Source organism: Eulemur rufifrons, chromosome 29 (assembly GCF_041146395.1).
Source record: "Eulemur rufifrons isolate Redbay chromosome 29, OSU_ERuf_1, whole genome shotgun sequence".
NCBI lineage: Eukaryota > Metazoa > Chordata > Mammalia > Primates > Lemuridae > Eulemur > Eulemur rufifrons.
The window spans coordinates 8,723,884-8,745,838 of NC_091011.1; the positions used below are offsets into that span (position 1 = coordinate 8,723,884).

Below are 21,955 nucleotides of genomic sequence, written 5' to 3' on the forward strand. Positions count from 1 at the left end.
AACTGGAACCCCCCCAGGTAGCATTCATTGTCTGAATGGCTAAACAAACCGTGGTCCCTTAATGCCGTGGACTAGTACTCAGCAATGAAGAGGAACAGGCTGTAGGTACAACCTGGGTGAATCTCCAGGGAACTACACTGAGTGCAAACCGCCACTCTCAGAAGGTTACATACTATATGATTCAATTTATACAACATTCTTAAAGTGACAAAATTACAGAAGTGGAGAGCAGTTCGTGGTTGTCCAGGGTCAGGGATGGGGAGGGGTTGGGGGGGAGGGAGGCGTGTGTATAAAAGGACCTCGAGAGGGATCGTGGTGATGGAATTAATTGTGTTGATGTCAGTATCCTGCCTGGCATATCGTCCTGTAGTTTTCCAAGATGTGACCATTGAAGAAAACTTAGTAAAAGGTATATAGGATTTTTCTATATTATTTCTTGCAACTGCATGTGCATCTACAATTATCTCAAAGCAAAAAATCTAATTAAAAATAATTTAAGGTTATTATAGCATACAAAATTAAAATAAATTGAAATTGTATTAACTTGAAAACTAATAGATACATTAATGATTTTTCTGACAGAGAAGAGAATGGCCCTAATCAGAAACGTGCAATTCAAGAAGAGCTGTTCCTGCACACCTCGTTTCTCCAGCCCAGCCCATGTTCTTCCTTGTCCCCAGGTAGCTTTTATGGGTGAACTTTGCACAGCATGAAGGCATCTGAGCTCCCGCAGTAGATGGACGTCCTCAATTACTCTGCTTTCTACCCAGAGACTCTGGCTGCGGCCGTGGGCCCCACACCATCTGTTCCCACTTACTGCTAGAGGGAAGAGGCTGTGTCATCTTAGACTCTGTCAGGGTAGAGTCATTCTTGGAAGCTGAAACATCCTGGGTTATTTGGGATCAGAGTAGTATGTTTTTATCAACCAAATATCTCCATAGAGAACAGCAGCGGAAAATGTGGGTGGAAGAATGATCAGAGGATCTGGCCAAGACACAGCGACACGGGAGCTCGGCCTGAATTATGAGCCAGTTTTACGGATGTGGTAGTTGAGCGAGCTGACGATTTGCTCCTGAGAAAACAGCACATTTCAGCGCATCTTAGCCACGAAAGTCTCACCAGTATTTTGAACAGCATCATGTCCCAGACGCAAGTTGACAAAGGAAACTGAGTCTGCCAGTGACTGCAGAGAATCAAGCTGTCCACAGGCGCCAGCTTGAAAACTTGATCTCTGGCCGCAGGTGAGGGGCCTGCTTGATTGAACACGTAGCCGTCTGACCTGCGGGAAAACATCTGTCAGCAGTGTCTAATTTCTTCCACTTCTGGATCCATACCCGCTGCCTTTGCCTTTAAAAATAAGTGCAAATGTTTGTGGTGCTGGGCAGAGGACACTGGCGTATTTGTGGTATTCTTTAGAGCAGGTAAGTTACTTGAGTGAAGACTAGGGAAAAAATATATTTTCAGAGGTTTCAGATTCTCTCCACAGGATACAATGTCCTAATTTAGTTACTGATGTAACAACTCGTTCTCTCAACATCCTTTTCTTAAACGATATGGTCACCAGTGTCTGTTCTGTGAGCAAAACACTTTCAAAATAAAAAGTCCTGCCTTGCGTTCAAAGTGGTTGGTTCAAGGTGAGAGTCGCCTCTGAGGTCAGCAGGAGGCCGTGTCCAGGCCTGCGCTGCTCGCTGTGCTGGGTCAGAGAAGACGTTCGTAGGGTGAAGGCCAGGCCTGAAAATCACCTTCCTGCAAGACTAAGGATTTCGTACAAGAACTCGTAAATCTCCTGTGTATAAGTGATACGTAGTCGCGTTGCAACCGCCCTAGTCTCTGTTCTAGGCTTGAACACGTTGGAAGTTGGTAAGGCTTAGATCAAAGACCTTTTCAGCACATCAGAGAACAGAAGTTGCTTTATTGTTTGTAAGAGAAAATATTTTCTTTATCCTCACCAAACTGTAGACTTTAATACGTTTTTGATAATAAGCCACCAGGCCTATTTATTAATATCTCCTCCACGGGTCTCATTAGTGTTCTTTATTCTAATCTTGGGTAACTTCACCTGTTGTAATTCTTTTGTTCCCTCCTGATGTGGAACCATAACCTGCTCCGTAGATTGCACCAAACAGAAGGTCTTTGCCCTGGAGTCAAAATTACTTCATTTAACCGCTTCGCCATGTGAGAATATTTCCTCCTGCCTCCACCAGGTGCCTGCCTTCCCTGGCCTGAGCACCCTTACAACTCCCCCCCTCTGTACCCATGGGATGTGGCCTTGCGTTGTCTCATCTGCTGGTTGACTCCTGGTGACTCTCCTCTGGCCCTGTTAGTGCTTTTTGTGTCTCCCCAGAATGAAAAGCAATAGTCCAGGAGTGAGATGACTGGGAAGAATATGGTCGTGCTGGAGGCTGTGGCTCAGCAGCCGGCGTCTCTGCCTCCCCTCACTGCCGGAGCTGTGGCCAGGCCACGGCTGCAGCCCACAGGCTATTTGCGTGCACCCTTGACTGAGTTTTCCCCACGGCCTCTGCAGAAATCAGCAAGTCCTGCCTCTGAGCTGTTCCTGGAGACATCAGGCAGGCACTTACTTCTTCATGCTCTTTTGTCTTCCCTGGTGTAAGTGATGCCCGGAGCAAGTTTAGAAGCCTTGGGTTGAAGGTGGCAGAGCTGCCCTTCTGAGCTGGAAATGCAATGACTTCGCTGAGATTACCTGAGAAATGCACTTCTATTTTGCTCTCGGGGTGTCGGGGCTGTTTGTTACAGCAGCAGCACAATCTTTGCCTGACTAATACATGATCTCTCACACTCCACACTTGCCTTAGAAACTGTGCTTACATTAATGCAGCCCCAAATTATTACTAATAGCCTTTACAATGGTTTTGACAAAAAAATAATGTAAAACATAACCCAAACTGACTGAAATTATAAGGGACTATATTATCTCACAAAACCAGAAGTCCAGGGTAGGACAGAAGCCATCTCTGTGTCCTGCTATGTGCTGGCTTGGACTCAGGATGGCGGACACTGTTAGGTCTTATCATTAGATATGAGGAGACTTCTTCAGTAAGACCCCAAGAAGAGTTCCTTTCACACTCATTCCTCAATTGATCATGCTGTAATGCTGCGGTCCCCAAGCCCTGGGCTGTGCACCAGGACTGGTCCATGGCCTGTTAGGGACCAGGCCGCAGAGCTCCACCTCTCCTCTCCCAACCCCCAGCCCCAGTATGTGAAAAAACTGTCTTCCATGAAACCAGGCCCTGGTGCCAAAAAGCTTGGGGACCGCTGGCGTAATGAGCTTATCATGATTGATTTAGACTAATCATTTGGGACAGTCAGAATTTAAGTGTCATGATAAATAGGCGCGTTGGAGGTCACACCTCCCCCACTGCCACTACTTAGCAATGTCTGCTTCTCTAACCTCCTCTCCGTAACAGTGCTCCGCATTTTCCAGTCATCAGCACCGTTCTTGATCATTTTTATTCATGTTACACTTTGTGTGTTCCATTCATCACATCATTCCAGGTTGAATCTGCTCCTGCCAGCACTTATGTTCACTCTGCCTCCCAGTTTCAACCCTGAATCCAAGAATATTTACCAAACCTACCACATTCTCAGCACCGGGGCATGAAGAAACGTTTCCTCAGTGATCCCACAGTGAACTCAAAGCAAAGGGACAAACAGATGTGGACAGGCTCCAAGAGGAAGCCAGTTCAGTCAGCTGCCGGGGCACAATAGGCTGGCCCAGAGTTGGAGCTAGACACCTCTGGGGGAGAATTCATCCAAGAGAGGGGACACCAGTGACTATCAGGGATACTGTTTGTTGTTTTTTTGTGTTTTTTTTCCTTATAATGTCTTTATCTGATCTTGGTATCAGGGTAATGCTGTCCTCCTAGAAAAAAATTGGAAATATTCTCTCTGCTTCAGTTTTCTGGATGAGTTTGTCCAATGAGAATTGGTACTATTTCTTTTTTAAATGTTTAACATTAATGGAATTCACCAGTGAAGCCATCTAGGACTGAGGTTTTCTTTGTCAGAAAGTTTTAAAAGCTATGAATTCAATTTGTTATCTATTTCTTCTTGAGAAAGCTTTTGTAATGTGTCTTTAAGGAATTTTTCCATTTCATCTCAGTTGCAAAATATATAGGCATGAAGTTTTTAATAATATTTCCTTTTTATCCTTTTAATATCTGTAGAATATGTAATGATATTACCTTTCTCATTCCTGATAGTGGTGATTTGTGTCTTTCTTTTCTTTTCCTTTTTTTCTTTTTTTTGTCCTGATCATCCTGGCTAGAGGCTTATCAATTTTATTGGCTTTCTCAAGGAATTAGCTTTTGATTTCATCCATTTTCTCTATTGTTTTTTCCGTTATATATTGCACTGATTTCTGCTTTGATCTTTATTACTTGCTCTCTTCTACTTACATTAGGTTCAATTTGTTCTGTTTATAGTTCTTCATATAAAAGCTGAGGTCATTTGGGACCTTTCTGCATTTCTAATATAAGCATTCAGCGCTAGAAATTTAAAGTACTGTGTTAGCAGCATCCCACAGATTTTGATAGGGCATATTTTCATTTTCATTTCATTCAAAATTTCTCTTCTGATTCAGTTTAATTTCCCTTTTGATTCCTTCTTTGATTCGTGAGTTATTCAGAACTGTTATTTAGTTTGTATGTATTTGGAGATTTTCCAGATGTCCTTAGGTAAGTGATTTCTAATTTTATTCTGAAACACACTTCAAATGGCTTGAATCCTTTGAAAGTTATTGAGACTTGTTTCAATGGTCCAAAATATGATCTAACTTGGTAAATTTTTCATTTGCTCCCTAAAAGAATGTGTATTCTGCAGTTGATGAGCAACGCAGTCTATAAATGACGGCTAGCGCAGGTTGGTTGATGGTGTCATTCAAGTCTGCTGGGCACTTGCTGATGTTCTATCTGGGTGTTCTACAATCATTGAGAGAGGTACTGAAATCACGTAGTATAACTGGGATGTCTATTTTTCTTGCAATTTTGTCAGTTTTGCTTCACATCACCCTTATCTTCATTCTCTATATGTAAAGTACCTTCCTTCCCTGGCTGCTTGTAAGATTTTTCTCTCAATCATTAGTTTTGAGCAATTTGTTTACAATGTGCCTTGGTGTGGTCGTGTGCATGTTTATGCTGCTTCCTGTTCATGTTTATGTTCCCTGAGCTTCTTGGATTTGGGGGTTTGTAATTTTCATCAGTATCAGAGAACCGACTTTCACTGGTTTCAGCTACACATGTACTGGGCCACTTGAACTTGTCCCATAGCTTACTAGTGTTCTTTCCATTTAAAGCAATCTTTTCTCTCTCTCTCTCGCTCTCTCTCTCTGTTCCATTTTAAAATTTTTAATTTCTATAGCCTCAAGGTCCTCAGTCTGCTTTTGCCATGTCTAGTCTTTCCAGAATCCCATACAGCATATTTTTTCTCACACGTTGTACCTTTCATCTCTAAGAGTCTGCTTTGTTGTTTTGCTTTTTAAAACAAATCTTTCACATCTATACTTTTCAAACGTGTAGAATATAGTTATAAACTCCGTTAGTGCCTCTCCCTCCTCAGTGCCTAACATCCACATCAGTAGTTGATTGATTTTTCTTTTTAAAATGGATCATATTTTTCTGTTTCTTTTAATACTTTGTATTTTTTTAATGGGTGCCAGACTTGTGGATTTTACCGTGTTAACTGCTGGATGGTTTCATATTCCAGTAGATATTCATGAGCTTTGTTAAGGATGTGACTAAATTACTTGCAAATAGTTTGAGCCATTTGACTCTCACATTGAAGGTGTGCTAGGCAAGACATGGCAGCTTTCATCCAAGGTTCATTATTCCTTCTGCAGAGGCAGACCCTTCAGACTAGCCTACCTAGTGCCTCGTGCATTATTAGGTTTTCCATTCCCGGCCTGTGTGAGCACCAGGCGCTGCTCTGATCCCCTTGGTTTGCCCCTTGCCCAGCCTGGGCAGTTTCCTCACAGCATCTGCCCAACACCGGTCCTACTCCAGTGAGCACTCAAGGGGACCCTCGGCAGATGAGTGGAGTTTTCTCGCTGTCACTCTCCCGCACACTCTGGCTGCCTTCGACTCCCTGGACTCTCATCTTCACCCTCTGAACTCAGAAGGTTGTAAACTGCTGGGCTTGGCCTGGGTTCCCCACTTTGTGCCACAGCTTGGAAACCCCCTTACACGGTCAGCCGGGGCCACGAGAGGGCTCGTGTCACTTGTCTCCTGTCTCTCGGGGATGACTGGCCTTGGTTGCCTTGTGATACCAGTGTCTTAATTACCATTGTTTCATATACGTTTGCGGTTTTCTTTTTTCTTTCTTTCTTTTTTCTTTTTTGGCTGTTTCGGGAAGGTGAGTAAATCCAGTCTCTGTTACTTTCATCTTGTCTGGAAGCAGTTTATTAAAAAGTAATGATCCAGGAGCTTCCGAGTAACTGAACACGCGCAGGGTTCCTGGAGGGAGGTGTGCCCGGGGTGGGGGGGGGAACACAGAAGCTCCACACCCCTTCCCCATTAAAAATAAGAAGAAATGATCCAGCCATTCCACTCCTGGGTAATTACCCAAGATAAATCAAAGAATATGTCCATACAAAGATTTGTACATGAGTATTCATGCGGCTGTATTTGTAATTGCCCCAAACTGCAAATGACACGAATGTCTATCAATAAGGGAATGGATAAGCAAACTGTGGCATGTTTGTACGATGGAATACTACTCAGCAATAAAAAGGAACTATTGATACACACGATAACATGGAAGAAGCTCACAATTCCTATGCTGAGTGACAGAAGCAAGACCTCAAAGAGTTCCTATGGTACTCCATTCATAGAAAATTCTAGGACATGCATGCAAGTGGATAGTGGCAGAGAGCAGATCCCTGGCTGCCTGGGAGTGGGCTGGGGTGGGCAGGAGGGAGGGATGACAAAGAGGCTCGAGGGAACGTTTGGGGTGATAGGTATGTCCACTCTCTTCATTATGGTGATTTAGTTTCGCAAGTGTATACAAGTCAAATTGTTTAAGTCTGGAGGTTTATTGTTTGTCAAATATATTTCAAAAAAGCTTTTTAAAGAATAGTGACCCTGAACAAGCTTGGAGGCTGCCTGCCCTATTCCTAGATCAAAGATATGTCTGTAAGAGCGAGGGCCACAGGAAAAACTAGAAGAGCAGTAGCAAGACCATGGGATACTCACAGCTCTGCCCCAGGGTCTTGCCCTCCTCTCTCCATCCTGCGTGGCCCTTGGCCATGGAGACTGTGCAGAGAGCTTGTGCCTCCTTGGCCGTCAGCAGGGCACATAGTTGCTTACCTGCCCAGTTATTTTCATAGGAAAAAGAACCTTTAAGACCCCCGGCAAAATAGACAGGGACCCCCTGCACGACCAGCTGGGACTCCGATAGCTATTGCTAAATTACCCTGCGGATAGATTCTCCCGGTTTACTCTCCTACCAGCGAGGGCAGAGGTTTCCAGTCCTCAACGGCAGCTCATACCGGGGATTATCTTTCTTGGTCAGTTTAAAGGGATAAATTACTACTTATCTCATTGCTGAAATTCACATTTCTTTGGTTATTAGTGAAGTTTTTAAATATATATTTGCTCACCTTTTTAAATATATGTAAATTGCCTCTTCATGTGTTTGTCCTAATTTTCAGTAGTTTTCAATTAGAATATCTATCCTTTTGTCTGATTTTAAGATACCTTTTAATATGAGAATATAAACTTAAGTACTTTAGTTTTTATCTTTTAGTTTATGTTGATCAGTAATACTAACTTATAGTAAGTCCTCACTTCCATAAATTCTTGGAAACTGTCACTTTAAGCAAAATGACGTACAGCAGGTCCTTGAATAGCATCATTTTGTTCAATGTCATTTTGTTGTAATGTTTATGAGAAAAATATTGGTTTTGTTATTCATCATTTTGCTTAAAGTGACAGTTTCCAAGAACCTATTGACAACACTGAGGACTTAATAACAATGCTAATGACACACACATTACTGCCTACCACGAGCCAGGCACAGGCTTAGCCACCGTGTATCTATCCGCCTCTCGAGGGGGGAGCCCTCCATTCTGTGTTTGCCGCGGTCGCAAACCTTAACATGCTGATGCCCGTTCTGCGTTTGTGTCCCAGCTTTTACCATTGGCGTTTGCTTCCTGGAGCCTTTTTCATCCCAATAGAATATAAATGTTGATTCAGTTTTCCTTCTATTTATATCAGGTTTATTTAGAATTTGTTTCGGTATAAAATGTTTTTCATTTTTTCTTTGTAGTCATCAGACATCAAGGACTTACAGTGAGTCTGGCGCCATACTGAGGTGCCTACAAACCCTAGTTTACTTAACCCACAGGGACCAATTTTAGCAGGCATCGTGGTTTTATGGGTGAGAGGACCTAGGGTTCCAAGAAGTTGCTAATTGTTCCAGTTCACACAACAGTAAATGAGAAACCAGAATGAAAATCAAGGTTTATCTGTCGTCAGACCATTGCTCATAATCGCCCTTTAGAGAACTCAGATGTGGGACGAGATTCTAACTCCAGCAGTTTCCCCAATGGTTCAGCTGCCAGTTGCCCTGGAGCTAGGTATTATTTTGTTTTTTGTTTTATTGAATCTGTCTTGAGGATTAAAAGCCTAAAATCTTATTTTATGGAGTTTCTTTTCTACCCATGGAACCTATTTCTGCAAGTTTTCATATAGATTTAATAAAAGCAATGAAAGAGACCAGGATACAGTGCTGATATTTAAATAAGGGCTTTGACATAAAGTCCCCATTTTGTAAAGTTAACAATGGAATCTTGCTAGATTCATAACTCTCATTTTTCCTGACTTACTAATTCAATATAAAATTTTTATTCAAACTGAACTTGGAAGTCATCCGGGCTGCTGTTTTGAATGCATTTAAAAACCTACGTGCTCAGATCAGAATTTGCTAAGGATATTATTAAATTTGGAGTACATGCTCATATTTTTTGGATGCTAAATAGTTTCAAAATGCCTGGTGTAGAGTGCACGTTGGTGACAGTGGGTGGAAGCAGATGGATGGGATTGAGATGCCTCTGGCATCATAAAGACACTGCGCTGTGGCCTCCCGGGGAACAGGGCTGCAGCCTGTGGGGGAGCGGGGGTTGGGGGCGGTCATCAGACCTGGGAAAGATTTTCAGTGTAATCCCTTATTACGTGGAACCCTGGGCAGGGCAGGGCGCAGGACCATTTCAAAGCACAATTACCTTATGGAAACATAATGGAGCTTCTTCAAAGAGTTTTTTGAGAATTGCTGATTCATGTGAAGTGTGTAACACAGTGCCCCACAGCAAATGGCAACTCTGTGTGCTCGATCTGACTGACGCTGGTTTGTTACTCTCTGTGTGTGTTTATGCATTTGCTGTCCAGAAAGTATCCAGCCATTGTTAATATAACGAGAACGTATTACACTGCTGGATACTTTCCGGACAGCCCTCCTACAGGTCACCTCAGAGAGCAAATCGTGTGACCGACAGCCTGATTTATTTGGGAAATGCTGCCCCCAGTTTCACATCGATGAACTATGAGAGCACATCTTGGGAGACCTGCAGGGGCCCGGGCTGCCCGACAGGCAGGTGGCTTGGAGAAGTTTGTCTGTCACTGGAGAAGCCCCTCCCTTCCCCAGCGAAGTCACAGGCACCGGGAAATGCATCCTCACTCAGTGGTGTCTGGTTTCATTCCATCAGCTATCGACTGACAGGCTCTTTTCATGGATCCCTTCCCCCCAACAACTTTTACTGCGTAGCCTCCTGCGCAAGGAGCTGTGAAAGATACAGAGAAAGCAAGACTCACGTCGCTTTTGAGGAACAACTGTCAGCAGGAGGGCAGCGAGCCCCGGCTGGCGTCCACGGGAGGCAGGCTGCCGGGGACCCCTGCGTTGCCAGGACGCGGGTTAGTGCGGGGTCGCCCAGGAGTCTCACCACCGCTCTTCTCACGCCCCTGCGTGGTTTGGGTAAGGCAGTGCTGCACTGTGGGGTCCAGCAGTCTTAAAATGAGGCTGAGTTACAGAGTGGGCCACTGTCAGAACCTGTGGGATGACTTTAATTCTGAATACCCTGAGCCCACGATGATGACGAAAATGACAACAGCGATGGTGTCACACATGCAAGCTTGCCCTGAGCAAGGCACCTTACTGGGCTGTTGTAACAAGTTACCACAAACGTAGGGTTTTAAAAACACAAATTTATTATTGTACGGCTCTGGAAGCCAGAAGTCTGAAATGAGTCTCACTGGGCAAAAATCAAGGTGTCAGCAGGGCTGTGTTTCTTTGCCATTTCTTTGCCTTTTCCAGCTTATGGAGGCCGCCCACATTCCTTGGCTCTCAGCCCCTTCCTCCTCTCCTAAGCCAGCACGGCAGGTCCAGTCCTGCTCACATCTGGTCACTCTGACGCTCTTTTGCCTCCCGCCACCACTCATGAGGACCGAGTGATTACCCTGGGCCCCTGGATAATCCAGGATCCGCTCCCTTCTCAAAGTGGGCAGACTGGCAGCCTTGGTTCCATGTGCAGCCTCCGTCCCCTTTGTCGTGTAAGAGGACCTATTCACAGGCGCTGAGGGCCAGGGTGGGGAGGTCTTTGGGAGGAGCCGTTATCCTGCTTCCCACAGGGAGGTGTTAATTTTTTACAAGAACTCTTGAGGGCTCAACTTTCACTAACCCCATTCTGCAGGAGACGTGAGCGAGGGTAGGCAGCTGCAGTGGAGAAGGGAATCCCTTTATGTGCCTTTACATTTTCTAAGGGCTGCAACTTCAGCCCACTCTGTGATTACCACCCATTTCACAGATGAGTACACTGAGGCCCAGGGGTGGTCAAGGCTTTGGCCCTACCCTGTCCAAGGACACCCAGCGAGTAGGTGCAGGGCCACCTGCAGCCCACAGTCCTGAGTGGGCTTCTCTGCACCCTGGGCAAGTGCACCTGGGAGCAGGTGCCATGGAGGAAATTAGTAGGGAACCAAACCACTGGGGAAGACACGAAAGGAACCTTCAAACCAAGCCTCGAGGGACCTTAGTGTGCATGTACCCCACTGTCACGTGGATTTTCGGCAATGGTGGGGAATAATCGGTCACACTGGCCGTTTCAGAACTTTGAATGTTGCATGTTTTTGGCAGGAGGAGTTGCCTTGAGGTGTTAGGGGGGCTGGATGTGTTCTGGCTCACAGGAGGCTCTGAGAAGCTGTGAGCTAATACGAACCTTCACAAAATAAACACAATTAAAATTTTCTCATAAGCATGAGAGGAGGAGTCCACGAGGTTGTTTGTGTAAAAGTGATTTGTTAACTGTGAAATTCTGTACATACGACTGTCTTGTTCCCACAGCACCTTCCAGGTCCTAGCAGCTCCTTGGCGTCAGGGCCAAGGGGAGCAGGCTGGCCATGGTGCCGGGCCAGAGCCTGAGTCTGTGAAATCTGTTCTGTCCATCCTGCTCTGAACGCGCTACTCCCACGGGCATTTCTCGACTTCTCCTAGAGGCTGTTACTTCCTCAAAAGGGCCTTGTATTTCATCCTGTCGTGTAGAATATGTAAGCCAATTCTTTTCTTGCTGCACTGCCCAGCTGCCTGGCCCACTGGGGCGCTGCCCACTGACACCACTGGGTGCCTCCCGCTTTTGACCTGGGTCCTGGGTGCTCTTGTCCACTAGACCTGAGTCCCGTTCCATGCCAGAGGGAGAGAGGAGGAAAACAGGGGCATTTGCTATGAACCTGGTTGTATAGTCACATGTAAGAAAACAGAAAAAAATCACTTTTTGTTTTTATAAAAAGCACTTTTTATTGCAAATGGGAGTGAGTTCTATGTTTTTCTGTTTCCCTTTCTACCTGGCCTCTCTCCATTAAAAAAACAAAATTAAGAGAGTTTATAAAGAAGGACGTCAAGACTACAGGGTAGTTAATAAAACTCATGGAGGGGAGGCCGAGAACACGGGGAGGAGAATAAATCATTGAAATTAAGCTGCTGGTGGCCCAGATGAAGAAAAGACTCTGGCAGACTCACCGCCTTGCTGCTAGAAAGTTCTCCAGTGGACACACATTCCTGCTGGGTGCCACGTACCCCTTGGTACTCCCAGGCTGCGTGGAAGACGGCAGTGAATGGACGGGCGCAGATTTCCGAGCTCACAGTCCAGCACTACTTTGAAAAGAACTTTCTCCTGTGGCGCTTTGTAGAGGGGGCACCTTTGACCAAAGTTTGGCAGCAGGAGAAATGTGCTTTACTTTACATGCTTTGATGCCTTCACTGATACTTGCAATGCCCTCAGTGAAGGACAAGAACCTGACATCACAAGCTTTTAAGGGAAACGTTCTTGCCCTTTTCTGGCTGGGACCGTGGAGAGTGTTGAAGAGAAGAAAAGGAAGGTTCCTGCTGTGTCAGAAACCCTTAAGAAAAGGTGAAGGGATCCTGCAGAGCCGAAGATCAAGAGCCTGAAAAAGACGTTTGCCCAAAAGATGTTTTGAAGGGCGAGGAGGAAGCTTATCTGTGGAAAAGCTGAGCACTGTCACCGGGAATACGGGCAGATGCGCAGAACTGAGGTTCGAATGGCTGGGTGGCCAGAAAAGCTGGCAGCTTCTATGTGCCTGCAGAACCCAAACTGGCCTTAGTCACCAGGATCCGAGGTGTCATCCGTGTGACCCAAAGGTCTGAAAGGTGCTGCGGCTTCTTCACCTTTGCCAGGTCTTCAGTGGAGCCTTTGTTAAGCCCAGCGAGGCCTCACTTAGCCTGCAGGGGACTGTAAACCATATATTGTGGGGAGACCCAAACCTGAAGTCAGTAAATGAACTAATCTACAAGCGTGGTTATGGCAAGACCAGTAAGAAGAGAACTGTGTTGACAGGTAGCAGTTTGATTGCTGGATCTCTGGGTAAATAGGAACATCATCTGCAGGGACGATCTCATTCATGAGATCTGTACTGCTGGAAAACACCTCAAAGAAGCAAATAACTTCCTGAGGCCCTTCAAGTTGTCATCTCCATGGGGTGGAATGAAGAAAAAGGCAACTCATTTTGTAGAAGGTGGAGATTCTGACCACAGGGAAGACCAGATCAACAGGCGTATTAGAAGAATGAACTAAGGAATCTACCATGATTATTTTTGTAACCTGGTCAGTTAATAAACAGTGACTGCTTTCATATTGAAAAAAAAAAATGTAAAACTCCTTGCTTCTGTTCAAAATGCCACTGAGGCATGGCGATTCCTTGGTGCTCATCCGCCTCTATGCCAAATGCAAAGCCCCGGCAGGAAGCATAAGCAGAGGAAACCAAAGGCAGAGCCAGGACAGAAAAGTTCCAGGAAGGCAAGAGCAGAGCAAAGGACTATTGGGTTATATGTCCAGAAACAGGTGACTCCTGCAGATGTTGGAACCAAAGACCACACAAGAGACAGTCCCTAGAACCAGGCTGGCGCTGCACACCTGGGCACGGGACCCAGCTCTCCCACAGCTCCAGTCCCTTCATGCAAGGAGGAAAACACTTAAAAAGGTACCTTCCTGTGGACCCACAGAGAAGGGAACCGAGACTCTGCATCACCAGGATCCACGGCCAGCAAGGAGGCTGGGTCTGAGATCCCGGCAATGACATTGAGAGCAGCAGGCCCAGCAGAGCGTGAAAGCTGGTTCTGCCCTGCCCAGGGGACCAGGAAAGGCAACTGCAGAGCCGCCAGAGACAGTGGGGCAGGCGAGGGGAAGAAAGAACAAAATAGCAAAATAAAACCTTCCAACTCAGAACAAGATTACACCCCAAATCCCAACCACCTGAAGCTACCTAAAGCTAAGGAAGAAACACAATAAAATCAACAATCAGTATAAGAACTCATTACAAATAAAACTTTTTTTAAAATAAGAAATTATGAAAGAACTGTCATAAGTAAAACAAGAGCAAATAATAAGAAATTAAAAAGTATAACCCTGACATTACAGTAAAAAATATAAGAAAAATTGAACTCTAGACTAGACATAGCTGAAGACAGTCAGATGCTGGTATTGAAGCATTTCCCAGGATCAAGCAGAGAGCAAAGAGATTAAAACATGTCAATGGGAGAGCCCAGGGGTAGATTATGGATTTCCAGAGTAAGGGGATGGAGAGAATGAGAGAAAATCTATTCTGAGGATAAAATAGCTGCAAAATTTTTGGAATCAAAGAAGTTCCTAAGTCCTCAGATCAGAAGTGCACCAAGTGTCAAGGGCCTGAACTATGGTGTGTCCACACCCACACACCAGGCACAGAAATCACACCTGTGATTCTGTGGCTCACACCTGTGATCCTAGCACTTTGGGATACCGAGGGGGAGAATTGTTTGAGCACAGGAGTTCGAGACCAGCCTGAGCAACACGGTGAGACCCCCGTCTCTACACAAATAAATAAATAATTAAGTTAGCCAGGTGTGGCGGGGCTCCCTGTAGTCCTGGCTACCCGGGAGGCTGGGGTAGATGCGTAGCTTGAGCCTATGAGTTTGAGGCTGCAGCAAGCTATGATTGCACCATTGCACTCCAGCCTGGGTGACAAAGAAAGACTCTGTCTCAAAAAAAAAAAAAAGAAAAGAAAAAAAAAAATTGCAGGTGTCACAGGTAAAGGGCAAATGTTAAAAGATAGAGGAAAAGTAATATAAAAATAATGTATCAGTTAGATCACAAAAATTTCTCATCAGATAAAATAGAGACTAGAGGTTGTATTTTCAAAGTACCAAGAGAAAATATCTTTTATCTAAAATCCTATACTATCTAAACTCATTCTAGAGTGAGCTCAAGAGGAATGTTTAAGATGCTTAAGGACTGTGCCAATTTCCTAGCCACAGATATTCACTAAAAGAATTATGAAAAGTTGTATATCATTGAGAAGAAAAGCAAACCTACAGAGAAGTCACGGTATACAGGACCAATGCCAAGTGCAGGATTTGATAAACTATACTGAAAATTAAATTACTGATTAGAAATTTTTTTGTTAAAATGATAAATTAAAAATCTGAACAAAAATAACCACATGGGATGGATGATGTTCAACAGGTTTTTAGAAGACACTATGTTCTCTGCTAAGTGCAGCTGGAGGAATACAATACTGAATGACAATTAAACAAAAAACATGTCTTCATGAATTAAGCATATTTGTCAGGCTATATGATATATATCGTGTACATACTATATTATATATCAATTAAAGATAGCTACCAACAGAATGTGTATGTGCTTAGAAATCAGTAAAATGGTGAGAAAGAATATACAAAACATTTCCAGTACAACTAAAGCACAAAGAAAACTTTAAAAAGAAAAGCAGAGAAAAATGATAAAGTAAAAACCAAAAGAAAAGATTGGTAAAATAAGTCCAAATATGTCAGTTATAACAAGAAGTATGATGAATTAAACTGGTTATTAATAAGAGCAAAGTGAAAAGGGAGGGTTCTATTTTAGAGTGAGCAGGGGAGGCCCCCTTTGATAAGGTGATGTGTGATCAGGAAGCTTGAATGAGGTTCAAGCAAGCTGTGCAGCTCCCAGGGAAAGGGAAACAGCAGGAGAAAGAAACGGCAAGTGCAAAGGCCCTGAGGTGGGAACACAATATATGAGGAATAGTGAGTGTTTCCAGAAAGAGAAAGAGAGAGAGAGAGAGAGAGAGAGAACATGAGCAGAAGGAAATGAAGTGCAAATTGCAGCCAGCCCCAGGTCATGGGGAGTCTACAGACACAGTAAGATTGTGAATGTTATTCTCAGTGTGAGCAGGGAAGGGCGTGATCAAATGTATTTTAAAAACATAATTCTGCTGCTGTGCAGACAGGAAACTTAGGGGAGCCAGAGAGGAAGAAGGGGACTGGCTCAAAGGCCACAGAGCAATCCAGGCACAGGGGTGCTGGCTCGTGCTGGGTGCAGTGTTGGGGGGAGGGGCTGCTTCAGAAGGCCTGTTTTAAGGTAGAGCTGTCAGATTTGCTAATGGATTAGATGTCAGGCACAAGAGTTAGGGTAGCCCCGAGGTTTCAAGCCCAAGCAACCAACAAAGTGATATATGTGTGACAGAAGAGCTATTGTGCATGTGTGTGGGGAAGGACGGAACATCCAGCAAACAGTGATGAGACAATTGGTTGTCCACACGGAAAGGTGTATCAGACTCAGGCCTCCCGCAATAAAAGAGACTAAGTTCCTGATGTGTTTAAGACCTAATGAAAAAGGCAAAACTTTGATTAAAATACTTTTAAAATAAAAGAAAAATAGGAAAAATGACTATTGTCTGATTTATGAGTGGGACAGGCTTTCTTAAAAAGCAAAAGCAAAATCCAAAAAATTAAAAGCAAATAACTTTTATTATTTAAGACTTTCAAATTTTTCCCTGAAATAAAAACTTTTAAACGAATTGAGAAGGAAAGCCACAGGGTGAAAGGAGATATTGTTAATACACATAACTGGCAATGATTGAGCATCCAGGATGTACAGAGAGCACCTACAGATCAGTTTGGAAACAGCAAATCCATAAAAACAGGCCAAAGATTTGACCAGGCAAAGGGCAGAAGAGGAAACGGAATGATTAATCCTACAAATGGCAAGACTGCTCACACTCCTCCCCAATCAAGGCAACACGTGTTGAGATGGCATCATCATTTGATACCCATCAGGTTAGCACAAATTAAAGTGTCTGACAACACAAGAGTTAGGAGTCGAAAAAGCAGGAAAATTCTCATTTTCTTGTATTGTAAGAGAATTAAAAACTCCTACAATCACTAAGAAAAACAGTTCACAGAAGCAAATCTACTTCTTAGCTACACTGCTCAAGGAGACAAATGGCAGCCGTGTTCGTGCGTCTGTAAGAGCTAACCCTTGCAAACTTTGGGGAGACACAGTCCCCCTGGGGCCTCCTGTTTTCCTGCCTGCCTTACTGGGTGTGCCAAGACTACAAAGCCTTGACGGCTCTTTGCTGCATCCATTTTTCAGGGTTGTAGTTACGTGGAGGAACCTCAAAGGATGAGGGAACTTTCTGTTGTTTGTTCTTTACTGCCTGCTGGAAATCCGTGGGGCTCCCCAGTTCAGGGGTCCTCTGCTGTAACTGGACCCACTGCATGTGCAGGAGTTGTCTGGGCCTCTGCGCCGCCCTGTGGGCACTGGGGCTTCAGGACCCAGCACAAGCACTCGGGCTACTGCTCTGGCTGTGGATGATGAAGTTGGTTGTCTCTGGATCAGGAATCTCATGTCTTCAGCCAGCATCCAGGAAACTGAGGCAGCCTCGCTTTCAAATTTCTAGGTGGGACAATACTGCAGACACTTCACAGTTCCTGACAGAAGCCACCTAAATATCCATCATCATCATCATCATCATCATGAAATTGTATAATACATATGGAATGAAATACTATATACTACTTAAATGAATGTAGCCATATCTGTCAGTATTATTAAACCAAAAACAGAATGACCAGTGGAAAAAAAAGTGTTGGAGAATGACGTGTTCACACAAAAGCTCAGTACTTTGCCATGCATGGCTTGCGGTTCGGTTCGTCTGTAGTAATAGCATAGCGCCACTCTGGAAAGGGGAAACGTCAATTGAAGGACAGGGAGGGAGGTGCAGCGGGGCTTCCATGGCCTCTGTGTGTTTTATTTCTTATCAAAAAACACTGACACAGATTTGGCAAAATGTCAGAATTTCCTAAGTGGGCATATAGATGTTCATTATGTTATTTTTGTACTTTTCCGTACATTTGAAGTGTTCCATAATTTCAGAATGCCAGCGGTACTGGTGTGTCACATTCTGTGCCATCAGCCTGTCCCAGACGCACAGAGTGACCGCACATGTTTTCCATCACATAGGTATTTAGGTTCTCATGGTTGGAACGTTAATGTTTCCAAAGGTATAAACATGTGTTTTTGTAGGTGGAAACTTCTGTCGAATTAAAACATCCCCTAGACCAGGAGCCTGGGAGAAACATCATTAATGGGCCTGACAGTGAGGAAATCAGAGACACTTTTGTTTAAAAAGAAAAGCCATTAAAGTCCTAAGGTGAAGGCAGAGGAAGGGCCCACGCTGTCCCCCAACTGTGCCTAATTCCTGCCTCGCTCTTTCTGCGGGGCCTTTGTCCCAGCCTCCTCTCCTGCCCCAGCCCAGTGCATCAGGAGAACTCCTGTGTGCACAGACTGTGTACACATGGCTTTGATTTGGGAGGAAAGATGAATCACTCCGGGCTGGTAACCTGACCTTCGCCTTCTGCTGGTAAACAGTTGAAAGACACTGGGTGCATTCTCTGTCTTTTACAACCAGAGGAGCAAATAAAAGGGCCCTGGAGGGGCCTGGCTTGAATGGAGGAAACCATTTATCACCTTCAGCGGAAAGAGAATGTAAATAGGTTCAGATTTACTCTCTGGTCCTCCCTTGGCCAGGACAGCCTTAGAAATACTCACCTTGTTTCGGTTAGCAGGCCAGGGGTCAGAGGTCAATAGGGCTGCTCCAGCCAGCTCTGTGTGGCATCACAACAGGCCACACAATGAGAGGCTGTTTAAAATCGGAATTCCTTTCACCCTGAGTAAGTTTCCAAAGCAAAGGGGTCAACCGGTGAGTATTGGTGGAGTCCTCACTGTCTGTCCTGCCTCCTGCTACGGAGGACATCTAGCAAATTCAGGTCAGAAAAAGAAAGAAGTCTGCTGCCCCACAGGGGGTTTCTCATGCAATTGTTGCCTGGGGTGCATCTCTCTAAACCTGAGCAGGAGAGGGTGGGGGAGTGGGGGGCGCGGAGCAGCAGATTGATCGGCTATGAAATGAGAGCTCATTTGAGAGTGAATCAGGGCTGGTGGCCAAACTCTGGTTAACACTGAAATTGGGACATGTCTGGCCAACCAGCAGACCAGCCTGCCAGGAAGCAGGTGGCTTGAGGGCCTGGAGATTCCCATCAGAAAGGGCACGGGAAAGCCAGGCACACAAGCCAAGGCCAGTAGCACAGGCTGGGCTAGGAGAAGCGATATCCTCAGTGACTATGACAATGGCATGGCCTGTGTTACCATCTGCCTCCCCAAGGCCAACCTGTAGAGTCCTCAGGGTCTGGGCCTCAGGAAGGAGGCTCAGCTTCGGCTCCTCTCGTGAACAATCCGGAGCACCAGGGCTGGGGGTGGTGGCAGTGCCAGGGGATGGTGACGTCCAGCAGAATGAGCCATGACTCCCAAAACCAGAGGGGGTGCCAGGCACCTCCACCCAGCCCTGGGCTGCTGACTTCACTAAAGGAGGTCAGAAGGAAAGAAAAAATGACAAGACTTTTCCTGGTAGTTGATGCAGAAATTTCCCAGAGAAATAAGCCAGGGTTTGGAAGGATTTTTGAATTGTCCTCTTGCAATAGCCCATTGAATAAAAACTAGCTAAATATACTTTTGTGGATAATTCTGTTAATATGCATTGTTTCTTAGGCAAAAACCAAAGTTAAGGAGTTCGGGTGCCAAATTTTTGTCAATTTTGAGATCCTCAGTACAGCGTATAAACTCTGTATTGGTTTGCTAGGGCTGCCGCAACAAAGGTACCACAAACCGGGTGCCTTAAACAACAATTTGTTGTCTCACTGTTTCGGAGGCAGGAAGTCTGAGAACGAGGTTTTGGCAGGGTTAGCTCCTTCTTGGGGCTGTGAAGGAGACGCTGGTCCACGGCTCTCTCCTTGGCTGTGTGTGGCTGTCTTCTCCCTGTGTCTCTGCACCAACCTCCCTCTAGGAATCTCTGGGTCCAAATTTCCCTTTTTGTAAGGACAACAGTCACATTGGCTTAGGGGCCCACCCTACTCCAATATGAACTTACCTTAACTGGATTGCATCTTCAAAAACCTTATTTCCAAATGAGATCACATTCCGAGGGACTGAGGGTTAGGACTTCAATGTGGACATTGGGGGACACACAATTCAGATCGCTCTCTAGAATGGTTAAGGCAGTTGACAATCACGTCAACACTGTATTAGGGCATCATATTATTGCAAATTCCCTGGCATCAAGTGCCATCTTTTAAAAACAAATTCTTATTGATGGATTTTTACAAACTGGTAATTCATTTTCAAGTAAGTTGGCCACTTATGAATTGGCTGTTTAAGTCCTTTCACAAAAGGTAACAGTATTTCTCCCCTTCTAGTAGCTATTATTTCGTAATATGCCAAGAAGGACAGCCAGCGCTAGAAGCTCAGTAAGCAAACGCACTGGTCCCTCAGGGATGCCGGGTCTGTTTCCACCTCACTGTGAACGTCTTTCTAGAAGTAACCGTGAGTGTGGTAGGAATAACATGAAATTTAGAATCAGAGAACAGGGTCCAAGTCTCAGCTCTGGCACTTCCTAAATGTGTAATTTTTGCAACCTCTTGAAGCCTTTGTTAGCTCATAGGTAAAATGGATCAAATCTTACCCTCTTCACTGAATTTTGGGGATTAAATGGGATGTTAATGTCCCACACTCTGTGCTGTGTTGCAGATTCTCAGTAATATTCATGGGCCCTAGCGCTGCTCGGAAGGACCAGATTCTACCCACGGAGTAAACAGGCCCCGCGTCATTAGGGGAGCCAGATGACCACGAACGCAGGACCATTTGTATGGATTAGCGGGTTTCTGCACTGGAGAAAGAGCTTGATCATCTCATTTCTTATTCTGTGTGTCAGAATCAAATCACCCTGAACTATTCATCGACCTAAAATTCAATTACTTGTCATATTTTTTATTCAAGCATTTCCTCCTTTCCTTGGTAAATTTAATTTTTCCTCATTCTAGTGAAGCTCCTTGGCAAAATCAAATCATTGCTCTGTTTTAATCAGAGTAATTCACCAGTGATGGCTGAAGCACTGATAGGATGTGGAGTTGGTGGAAGAGTCTTAAGTGGACAAAGGATGGTGCCAGTGTGGCTTTACACTTGTCCTCCATAAAGTGGCTAAGTTGTGCCCACACCCCCAAAAGTGTATGGTTACCTGTGGCCACTAGAGAACCAGGAAGATAAGACCCTGAAAGACTACAAATTGGCATATCCTTTTCTCAAACGCAAAAGACAACTCTAACTCAACCACGACCTTCCTGTATCTATTCTCTTAGAAGTCAAGGAAACACTATTTATAGAACAATATATTCCTTAATCAACTTATCCCTATGAAATAGACTATTTCAAATAAGCCCCATTTCCAGTTTTGAAAAGGATCTTATCCCTTTTCAGATGAAGTCTGAGTTCATCATGCACCTGGCACCCCTTCGTAGGCGGGGCCCAGGCTGTGGGTGCTCCGGGGCTCCTGCAGGCACTTCCTTCCCCTGAGCCTCGGTGGCACGCGGCACATGCAGCGGTGCTTGTGCTGTGTTCTCCCGCCTCCAGCCGCTGCACTCTACCCGCACCTGCCCCCGGGGCATGGCCCGGGTGGGCGGGGCCGGTGGTGGGCGGGGCCGGTGGTGGGCGTGGACTCTGGCTGCTACTAAGTATCTGGCCGAAGAAGGGGTGTCCTCCTGTGTTGACCAGTCGTGTAGACACCAACGTTCCTGAGGTCTTGCCACCTCTTTAGAGAGCTTCCCATAGAGCAGGACTCAGGGGCTGGGCCCTCAGAAGATACCTCTCTTTGTCTCTCTGTCTCTATCTGTGTCTCTGTCTCTATCTCAGTCTCTCTCTCATACACACACACACACACACACACACACGCACACCCCATGCACCTCACATCTGTCTCTTCCCATAGCCCAAGAGGCACAGAGGGGTATATTTCTCCTTTTCCTTTATAATACTCTCCTAAGTTTGCAAAGACTGTGCGTGTGTTTTTATTTTTCTCCTATCTTCTTAATTCCTTGAACGATTTGCTTTGGGAAGTCAAAGCCAGCCCGGCTCAGGGGTGGTTGTTATCTTGTGCTGGTTTGTTTGTTGTAGTTGCTTTCCAACCATCATGTCCTTTCTCAGGTACGGCAGGGATTTGGCTGTTTGCTTGAATGAAAGAAGGGAACTGGGAGAGTGAAGAGGGGAAAATATTAATAGCAAGGAGCAGAAACAATTTGGCCA

The 21,955-nt window shown here is 45.1% G+C and overlaps 1 protein-coding gene and 1 pseudogene across 1 annotated transcript in view; both read left to right on the forward strand.

The window, feature by feature from the left end:
• Positions 1-3,310, forward strand: part of PKD1L1 (polycystin 1 like 1, transient receptor potential channel interacting) — a 133,938-nt gene extending 130,628 nt beyond the window's left edge. Inside the window, exon 54 of the mRNA XM_069461631.1 lies at positions 3,209-3,310. Within this exon, the coding sequence (XP_069317732.1) occupies positions 3,209-3,310 (102 nt within the window). The remainder of the gene's footprint in view (positions 1-3,208) is intronic.
• Positions 3,311-12,350: 9,040 nt separating this feature from the next.
• On the forward strand, positions 12,351-13,087 carry LOC138377485 (large ribosomal subunit protein uL30-like; annotated as a pseudogene).
• Positions 13,088-21,955: the final 8,868 nt, after the last annotated feature.